The 10,912-nt window shown below is 38.8% G+C and overlaps 1 protein-coding gene across 1 annotated transcript in view; it reads right to left on the bottom strand.

The window, feature by feature from the left end:
• Positions 1-10,398, bottom strand: part of LOC102310739 (beta-1,4 N-acetylgalactosaminyltransferase 2) — a 23,405-nt gene extending 13,007 nt beyond the window's left edge. The window contains exons 1-8 of the mRNA XM_005945957.3: positions 10,202-10,398; positions 8,112-8,239; positions 7,038-7,187; positions 6,644-6,750; positions 5,978-6,015; positions 4,464-4,530; positions 3,975-4,088; positions 3,697-3,783 (exon numbers count right to left, since the gene is read on the bottom strand). Coding sequence (XP_005946019.1) covers positions 3,697-3,783; positions 3,975-4,088; positions 4,464-4,530; positions 5,978-6,015; positions 6,644-6,750; positions 7,038-7,187; positions 8,112-8,239 — 691 coding nt within the window. The 5' untranslated portion in view covers positions 10,202-10,398. The remainder of the gene's footprint in view (positions 1-3,696; positions 3,784-3,974; positions 4,089-4,463; positions 4,531-5,977; positions 6,016-6,643; positions 6,751-7,037; positions 7,188-8,111; positions 8,240-10,201) is intronic.
• Between the last annotated feature and the right edge of the window lie 514 nt (positions 10,399-10,912).

The raw sequence follows: 10,912 nt of genomic DNA, 5'->3' as shown, positions 1-10,912 counted from the left end.
TGCTCTTTGATTTCACTCATGACTGAACATGTTATTATTAACCATAGCGGCCACTGTTAAGAGTCAATTAACTTTATAGAGGAAAAAAAAAAGCCAAAAAACTCTATTAATATCTATGGATAACAAGGAAATGTAGGCTTGTCACATTCAAAATGGAGATATGTAATAATAAACACTGGTCCCCGTCTTTTAGGTGCTTTCATTGAAATAGTCAATAATTCAGAAAAGTAGAGATATAACCGACAGGGGCATGTGATAGGAGGTGGTGCTGCACAAGAACAAGAGCAAAATAAAGAAAAATTATTGTGTTTAGCTTTGATAAATTCAAATTAAAATGTACCATTACACTCAGAGGATCAATATGAAATTCAATATATGCTAATTTTGTGTGTGAGTACATGACTGATAACTGTTCTGTCCTGAGCTTTTGTTTTTACAGCACCCACTTGACCACACCAACAGTTTCTCGCCACCAAAGGGGGTACTTGCAAAGAATAGGGAGGAATATCATCAAAACTGGGAAAGGTAAGCCCCGAAGGGGGTGATGACACCATAAATTTCACTTATGGTCAAATTCTCAAAATTTGACCCCAAACTTGAAAAATTCTTCAAACATTTAGTCCATTTAGTCATTAAAGGAAGAAAATGCAGCGCCACCCTGTCAGACGCCAGTGACGGTGGAGCTCAGTGATGAATCAGGTGAGCTGCATTCATGGCTGAATCAAAACATAGATTCCCCTGCTGTGGTCAGTAAGGGAAACAGGGGGAAATAAAATTAAAGAGGCATTTATAAACGTTTATGTGTGAAGTTTATAAACGGGATAAAAGGGGGTGTTTTACTGTTATTTTAGCATCAGCATTATTGTTACATCAGAATCATATAACAAGCATTGCATTAACATTTATTGAAGCTATTGACATTACATTAACATTTGTATTACAGTGATTGTTATAACCTCAGGTTAATCTTCTATTTACAGGTGTCGGGATAATCATATGATCTTTCATTGCAGGTGTAACATGATCATTTTTATACATATTGCAGTTTGTTGCTCATTATAGAGTTGTGCTCAAGTTAATAAGGGTTAAAAGCTACAGTCAACGCGATGTTTGGCTGATCTATGGACTGGAGTGACTTCGAGCATAGAAGGCCGCACGCACGCGCTTACATAACACTGATATCATGCTATTCTTTGTGATCTTTTATTCAGTTATATCTTTTGCTAAGTTTTAAGTAGTGGCAGTTGATTAAACAACATTCATTTAATATTACATACCTGATTCCGAGCATTACACACAGATCAATTTAACAATCTGCAAAACCTTGTAGCCGCAATATTGGGTCTCCATAAGGGACAGTTGGCTCCAGGAGATAGGTGGGAGTCAGTGCCTGTCCTCGAGGAGGAGAGCATGTTTCTTTGCTGTGTCTAAAGTAGTCAACAGGTTCATATTGAAGTGAAGTTCATATTATTACAGGTTTTGTTTCTTGGCAATTCTGCGGACGCAGGCTCTGGGCGGAGCCAGGAGTTGAACAGATCTAACATGACAATTAAATTGATTTCATTCCCTAACACAGGATGACGGGACTGGAGCAACGACACTGGGTAGGAGAAAGTCTGATACTTTCTAAGATATGAGGTCACTAACCTTTTCTTTTAATTTTCTAGCTCCGTTGATTTGACACATGGGAATGTGTCAAAAAAGGGGGGGAAGTCGAGTTTTAACATCAAACAAGGGTTAAATGAACATTTTTATGACTTCATTTGTGTTTTAATAATTTAGGTGTGGTAAAGCTTAAGCTAATAATGACCCAAGAGGTTTCCGGACTTTTTTAGAGAATCAGGGAGAAGCATAAATCATTATTTCCATGTTTAAGCATTAATCATTAAAATAAACTGAATAGCGTTTAGAAGATAAAATGCCTGTGTTCACGAGAAGCTGAGTACCACACTAGAGAGGAAACCATGGGACGGTATAGGCGGAAGCAAACACATGATTTTTGTGAAAACGGGGGCAAATGTTAGGATTAAAAATGGCTAATTTGTTTTTGATGTCTTTTGTTAAAATGAGTGGTTTTAATAATTTTCAGACACACCTTCCAAATGTGCTTATAATGAGTTGGCACTCGGTCTTTTGAAGGTCATAAGCTTCGTTCGGCGTGATGGTCCGGACTGATTAAGTGTAGGAAATGCCTTGAGTGCAGAGGGCATAATGCAGACACGCTTACACACACATAGGATATGATTAGAATAAGTCCCTGGGACATTCTGAATATTCTAAACCAATTCTGAATCACCAGAAGATCAGTAGATAACAACATTAGATTATTAGAGCTAGGAGAGAGGTGTTTTGGTTTTCTGTCTCTTACAGAGAAAGGAACAGACACCAGACGAGGTCACAGATATACGAGGATCCTTCGCAGCAGAGACAGACACAGTGACTGCCGAGACACCAACTGGGTCCAAGTGTCATGGCGTTTGGGCTCCAGCTAGTCACCTCAAAAGGATGGATCCCATAAACACAGCAATAACCATGAAGGGGTTGGCGGAAATCCAGGAACACCAGACCAACGAGGTTCGAGAGGCTCTTGGGCAAAAGGGGGACACGTTCCTGTTCCTTTTTCTGGGGGATACACAGGAACACAGGACCCGAGGATACACAGATCGTTGTTTGAAATCGGGGCAGAATAATCCCCTGATCTGTGCAACGACTGAAGGGTTGTCTAACCCCTGAGGTTGAAGAAAGAAGAGCAGAGGATCACCCAACTGGACGACACTGGTGCTGCAGCAATAAAATAAAGGCTAAAAGCTCCTTGGACAGAGGTTCTAGTCTGAGTACGTCTGAAGGGTATAAGGTAGCACCAAAATAAAGCTGTGGGAGAACTGGGGAGTGTCATCTGTACCTGCTATTGTTGTAATAATAGTTTTTCTTGCATCTGAACTGCGCAAACACAGAGGTCATCTCACCCAACAGGGGGACAAAGGACCTAAGGGGTAAGAAGAAATGACCCGGCAACACTGGATTGCAGGGTGTAGGTGAGCTCTTTATTCTAAAGAGCTCATCAGGGGGAGTGTGGGGTTAGAATATTATTTTATGCCATGTTAGACCCCTAATTAAAGATTGTGAATTATTGTGTAGTTTTAGTTTGCATTATTCTCCTGAATTAGAAGAAGGTGATAACTCTTGCATTAGTTAAACTGATTTGCATTACATTAGACTGCTGATTTATTGTGAATGAATGATATTGTTTTGTGATGCATTATACTGCTGAGTTATAAGAAATACTGTTCGCAGAGAGTCATCGCCTTATTTGTCTGATTAGAAGAGAACAGAGCATGCTGGAGTTTTCTGCCCCATCTCAGCAGGAGCAGATAAACGGGGAGCCAAGGTCGTAGCTTAGCCGCTGTGTGAGAGAAAAGCATGTGAATGTTTAGGCTTTTATGATTAGGTGGGGGCCACTAGAGGCTATAAGAGTTTGATCAATGCTCCACCATTTTGAGATCTGATGCTGTCTGCGTACGGTGTCCATCTCCCACGCGTGTGATCATTAAAATCATCGTTTGACTCAACCCGGCCGGACCAGTGTTGTTATTGTGGTTTTTCCTCTTGTATCCATCCCCAATATTTGAATCCGTAACAGCACTTACAAATAATAAGCATTTCATGACTGAATCTTGGTAAAAAGCGCACTCCTACCTGTCCCTATGTCGTACAGGACTGGTATATGAGGCTGTTTGATGGCAATGGGGAACACCGCTTCATGGTTTTCAAACTGGAATGTGGCTATAGAAAAAATGGAGAAAACAAAAGTAAATTAAGAAAACACTTTTCACTGTTACCTGAATCCGCTTGCATTTAATGTTAAAGATGTTAGAAGTTTACATTCAGAGCAAAGAGAAAGCCATTAACGCTCATAAACAAAAGAACATACAAATATCAAAATTTGAAATTGTAGGTCATTTATCATTTCCTACCAAGGTCTCCAGTGTTTATATGGTAGATAGTGCTGGTATACGACACTTTGGCCAGCAGGTTGTTGAGGATTACCAGGTTATTGGATTCAATTATCAGTTTGTTCTCACCAGAACCTGTGAATTAATAAAAAAATCAAGAATTTCACAACAGTCTTACAATAACTTGGTTAATATGTTAATGTGTAAGAACCAATGTAGCAACTTCGTTTTGTGTTGTAATGATCATATAACATAGTATGACTATCATACATGATACTCAATTTTTACGTTTCTAAAGCAGTGTGAAAGTTTGCTTAGCCAGATCAGCTTTACCCATATTTTCTTGACGACCACTAGGAAAAGGAAACATTTTTACTGACCCTTCCATGAAACAGGAGAGTTGGGCTAAAAAGAACACATCATCAAATGCCCCATACACCTAAGAATTTAAACTATTTAATTTTTTCACCAGTTTATAAATAAACTTTAGTCCTGACAGTCAATTCTCACCTTTAACTGTCACATCTTGATGTTGTATTTCAGTTGTGAGGATGCCTTTAGACACACTTAAGACCACCTACAACAAAAAGACCTCAATAATGTGAAGCAGAATATTGATACCTATACAATCATCTAAACAATAATAGCTACACTAAGCTGTATATGAAACAGGCTTAAGTTACTCTGATTTTCTTAGGTATTGCAGATTGAACTATGTCTTAACTATATACCCTTACTGGTACAGTGTGCAGATAGTGCAGAACACAGGTTTCACAATCAGAAAGCATTTCAGTGAAAATCATGTTTGCTATGAAATATTTGATGACAATGGAATGCCTTTGGCTATGGAGGTACAGAAGGTCATCTGCTAATTGGAAGGTTGGTGGGTTGATCCATGGCTGTTCCTGTTTGCATGCCAAATATCCTTGGGCAAAAGACTGACCCCAAGGTGCTCTCCAACTCTATCGGAGTGTGAACGTAGCGTTCTTGTGTGAATGGGCAGATTAGGCATGTTTTATAAAGAACTTTGAGTGCTCTAGAAGAGTAGCAGGCGCTATATAAGAAACACTACAAATGCCTATGGGAATATCTACTAATTTGATATAGGTGTCAAGCTAACTGTCAAGTAGCAAAATGAGGAAAATAGTATGGAAACTGATGCTAGTTTTTTTTTTTAAATGACACTACTGCTAAATATCCTTTATGATCACTGAGATTGAACTAAAATCACATGACATGTTTATGTTTTTAAGACCTGGTGTGGGCAGGCCTTTTTAGAAAGCTATTTCTGATTTTGCTGATTATGTATACCAATCTATTTGCTACAAAGTTACCAAGTTATTTGAATAATAGTATGCAATATTTTATGTAGTCCATGCCATAAAATCAATCTTGCCAAACTGAGATTAATATATTAGATTAACAAGATTAACACCAAGATGGCTGCTGTAAAATAATAATGATATAAAAAAAAAACACGTGTCTTGTCCATAATCAGTTTTGCAACTGTAATTTTTTTCTGTCCTTGTTTCACAAAGAGAAGGATCCAAGCTAGCATCAGCTGTAGGATCACAATCGTTGCATTTAATGACATTTAGGGATTTGAAAGTTAAATACATCAGAATCCCTCTTGAAGTATGAACTTTACACTTTCAGCAGCCATCTTGATTAGACCAGGCAACATCTACTATGCTTTACCATCAGTTAGACGTGAAAGCTTGTTTCCACCACTGACAAAAGTATTAATGAATTGATACTTTTTGGCAACTGATTGGCAAAAATGATACAATTTTGAGTTATCTCAGAATTGTGACTTTTTCTCAGAAGTTAATACGATGAAAATGCCTAACTTGAAATTTTGAGATAATAACACATAATTTTAAGATGACCAATTTGACTTTAAGACCATCATTCTTACTCATAGATGATCGTTTTTTGTTTTTTTGTTTTTTTGTGGTGGAAATAAGCTTCCATAGTGGCATCAGTGTCAGAAATCCCCAACTCATCTGTGATGTCACACCAACCTTGTAGCTCTTTCTTTTTTCTGCATACAGCCCTAAAGCTGGAAATGAAATCAGTTCTTTTATGAGAAGACACATAATTAACTCAAATTTAGAGTTTACAACAAGACTAAACTTTGCAAAGCAAGTAGATTAGATAAGGCAAATGGTTTGGGGTATCCAGATTTATGTTTTCTAAAAAGTGTTTCACACATTCATACAGTGCTGTAGACTCTATAGTTTAAACACTTTACCTCGCATGCATGTTCACTTAAGAACCACCTGGTAATCTAATAAGCACTTTTTTGGGCAGTGGGAAGGAGCCAAAAAAATCATGAGAAAACCTACACAGGCCCAGGGTACAGTGAACATTCTAGGAGAACATGGAAAACCCCACGATCCTCTATATAGAAATCACTTAAGCCACAGATCAAAGTGAGATTAATTTGGCGGTGTGACGTTGTAGCCATGCTAACCACACCTTCCCTAGCTATTTCAGTAGCTGCCAGGGCGAAGAAGAGGTGTGCAGGGTACAGCCACACAAATGCAATAAATATGTGGGGGAGCACAATAAACATGAGCTTCCCATGTTTGATCGTGCACACAGGGATTATTTTGTCCACGATCATTTCATTCAATTTAATAACAGTAAACGGTAACAAAGTGCTCTGTATATTAAGCCCAGTATACCTGGTATGACAGTGGAGGTCAAAGGCTGCACTGTGTAACCCTGGATAGGATACTGCAGAGGAGAGTTAGGCAAGGCAAACAACAGTCTGGACAGTACTGAAGTTGTCCTGTTGAAGAGACGAGGTGTGAGCAGAGGAAAAGACAGATTAACTTCTTGACTTATAACATGAAATACAATTGTTCAATTTCTGTCATGTATATTTGACACACACACACACACACACACACACACACACACACACACACACACACACACACACACACACACACACACACACACACAGTATACGATTAAATGGTCAAAACCCACAAGTTTTATACTGCTGTTCTATTCATGACATGCTGATGCTTTGGAAAATAAGATTTTCCAGCATTCTATCCATGGAGCTGGTACCTGTTTTTGTTCAGCTGAAACTCCCTAGCTCGTCGCTGCTTTAGCTCCTCACTTTGCTCCTTAGGGAGGTGATCTTTTAGGATATATGAGTCTTGAGGACAGGTGCAGGAACCAGGTAGAGGTCTGGTCACAGATGACCTGGAAACATGGCTGTAGGATAAAGATGCTGAAGAATGGCTGTTATATAGAAGTCCTGTATGGTTAGCACTCCATTCTTTAATACATTCAGTGTTTGATTAGTTTGCTGTTCAGTTTCTAAAGACCCAACCTAGGGAAGTTCAACTTGATCTCTTCTCTAACTCCAAATCATAATGTCATCTGCAATCATCCAAATCCATGTAAACTCCTGACAGGCCTCATCCATCAGACTATCCATCACCATTGCAAACAGTGGAAGGAGCTCAGAGCTCATCCCTGATATATTCCTATCCCCACATTGAACACTTCAGTCACTCCAACCGCACACCTCACAGGTGTCCCACTGTCTTCATACACATGCTTCTCTGTCCTCATTAAATACAAAACTTTCTCTCTCAGCATCCTATCATGTTTTCTTTCACATCATAAAAGACACAGTGCAACTCTTTGACAGATTGACCTCCTATATAATTCTCCATCATCAACCATCCAAACACTTTTTGAGGCACTTGATATAGTTTGCAGGTATATTTGAATGGACATGCAAGACAAAGCAGGTTATAAAAAATGTGTTTCATGGTATTGATATTGACTACCTGTGCCTGCCTGTCATTTCATTATTGTTGAAACTACTAATATGAATATGAAAAAGGATGGTATTTCTTTGATCATTCTAAACAATTTATTTTAGAAATACTGCTAAAAATATCAAATGTTACATAGAATAAATTAGAAGCAGGCAGAATTCATATCCACACACAGAGAGTTGGTTTCCAAAAGTTGGTTCTGTTCATCTGGACGTAGCGTTTTGTGGGAGAAACATTTTGTCACTCATCCAAGTGACTTCTTCAGTCTCAGCTGACTGCAGGTTGGGGAAACCTGCAGTTTAGTTACCTGGATGATTGAGCATGCATCAAGACAGAGAGTTTGTTATACCTTCGTTCTGGTGTAGTGGGAGTGATGTTGGGTGGCTCTCCATGATATTTACTAAAATCTATGAAATAGAACGCCATCAGGATCATCAGGCAAACAGCAAAAAGCAGCTGAAATCTGTTGAAAAACATCTGTGGAGACAGACATACGCAAAAGCACTAATGTTATAGAAAGTTAACAGAGCCCTGAGCCTGGTTCTGTTGCAGGTTTCTTCCTGTTAAAAGGGAGTTTTTCCTTCCCACTGTCGCCAAAGTGCTTGCTCATAGGGGGTCATATGATTGTTGGGTTTTTCTCTGTATGTATTATTGTAGGGTCTACCTTACAAGGTAAAGCACCTTGAGGCGATTGTTGTTGTGATTTGGCGCTGTATGAATAAAACTGAAGTGAACTGAAGCTTGCCTATTCTGCTTGATTTTAATAATATGATGCCTTCAACTGTCAAGTTATGCATACTTGTTATTTTAGTAATATTTTACTATTTTACTATTTAGTTGTAAGTTTTCCTTGAATGTTTTGAAAAGTGCCTATAAAAAATAAATAAAATGTATTATTATTATTATTATTATTATTATTATTATATTGGACTCAAAGCACATGCTTTCAGTGCAGTAGCTTTCTTTTAGTGCAGTATTTGATTGCTCCTTGGCAGAATCCTCTACCTCTAATTCAAATGAGTCTTTTCTAAGTAAAGGGTACATCTGACTTAGAATAAGTACTTATTACATTACTTAGCCATGAGTGTAGATAAACTACACTCTGTCAACTTACAACAATATCAGGAACAGAAGCGATTGTAATGAGTTCCAGTTAAAGCCAGAAAAACTGGTTTAAGATGTGACTACTTTTGTCTATAGTGTAAGGCATCCCCGCCTTTTATAAACAGGAAGGACAATCAGTGAGAAAGACAGAGAAAGCTCCTCTGCCTGGCTCCTCAGAGAAACCCAAAATAAGGGTGAAGAACACGTGAACATAAGAATTTTCAAATTCTGCTAATTGTGTGGATGTAAAATCTGATATATAAAAATCATATAATATTGAATTCAACACATCCATCCATCCATTCGCTTCCGCTTATCCTTTTCAGGGTCGCGGGGGGCGCTGGAGCCTATCCCAGCTGTCATAGGGCGAAAGGCGGGGTACAACCTGGACAGGTCGCCAGTCTGTCGCAGGGCTAACACATAGGGACAGACAACCATTCACACTCACACTCACATTCACACCTAGTGACAATTTGGGTTATCCAATTAACCTATCCCCACAAGCTGCATGTCTTTGGACAGTGGGAGGAAGCCGGAGTACCCGGAGAGAACCCACGCAAACACGGGGAGAACATGCAAACTCCACACAGAAAGACCCCGGCCTGATGGTGGAATTGAACTCAGGACCTTCTTGCTGTGAGGCAACAGTGCTAACCACCGTGCCACCGTGCGTGAATTCAACACAATTAATTTAAAAACAATGATGAGACATTGACAAACAAACATATTCCTCTCCACTGGGGACGGACAATGTAACGTAATCTCAAAGCCTAATGTTGAGGTACTGTCTAAAAAATAGCAGTCAACAAATACTATTTCCATTTCTGACTACAAGGTCAATACACATAAAACTATTCTTGTTTCATCATATACAGATTAGGAATGTTTTTCACGAAATCAGAATATGCATACTAGCAGCTGCCTCTTCTCTCACTCACAAAATGCCTGTTATGGAGGAACAGAAACCTGAGAAACGTTGAAAACAATGTGTTTGTGCTTGTCACAACAAGACTTACGAGAGTACCTCATGTTCAGCCACTACGATGAGGTAATGTGATTGCGGAGATAAACTTTAGCACCAATTTCTTCCCAGTAAAGTAAAAGTTGGCTTATAATACACAGCTTTCCTGAAAAGCAGCAGCGTTTGTCTTTCAAAAAACAAAATCTAAATATGTCAAATATCCACTAATACTTATTTTAAGACAGAGCCTGAGGGGAGTCCTGTTGCCACCTGCATGCGCACCTCAGTCAAATAGCCTTTATAGTTAAAGCATGAACACGGTTCTCCACTATGACAAACTTCCGCCTTGTGAAAGATACAGAATTAATACAGACCTTTCCCAATGGCAGCAGGGTGTGGCTTCGTGTTTGATTCTCCAAGCCTGACCAAAGGTAATTTCAATCATGTATGGGGAAAAGCAAATCCAAGCATGTTAAATGTCGAGCAACACTTGTTTGAAGACAGACGACAAACCCCTTGGGGGAGTGTCTTTCCTACCTGCCTGCACACCTCTATCAAATACCCTCGGTGCTAAGGTGTAATGTACAGCCTACCTGCACCACAGACTTCCCCTTGTTGCACTGTAAAAAGAGTTCTAAAAAGAGACTATCAAAAAGCACCAGTAGACTGTAAAATGCAAAATAATACAGGTCCAAATGACTTTTACAGAAAGACAAGCAGAGATGCCATGACCCCATAAACTCATACACACACAGCGTCAACAAAACAGCTTCCTCCATGATCTATCAGTTCAAAATAAATAGGACCAGATTTAAACATACTATTTATACTGCCCATCTGCACTCTACATGGTAAATTCACCTTCCTGCGTTTCTTCCTGACTGAAGAACTGTAACATATTATTACTTCATTTGTTAAATAAATATCTACTGTATTACCAAAGATTAGCTGACAATGACAAGTGGTGAAAGACTTTTTCAAAGCATTCCTTTAGTACAGTACAACAGTACACACTAAAGTTAACACATAAAACTGTATTAATGAAAAAATTCTGCTTAAAATACCAAAAATAAAAATGGATTAAT

Source organism: Haplochromis burtoni, unplaced genomic scaffold (genome assembly GCF_018398535.1).
Source record: "Haplochromis burtoni strain Fernald_Lab_line unplaced genomic scaffold, NCSU_Asbu1 Contig_453, whole genome shotgun sequence".
In the NCBI taxonomy this organism is placed as follows: Eukaryota; Metazoa; Chordata; class Actinopteri; order Cichliformes; family Cichlidae; genus Haplochromis; species Haplochromis burtoni.
This window is presented reverse-complemented; position numbering and strand designations above follow the sequence as displayed.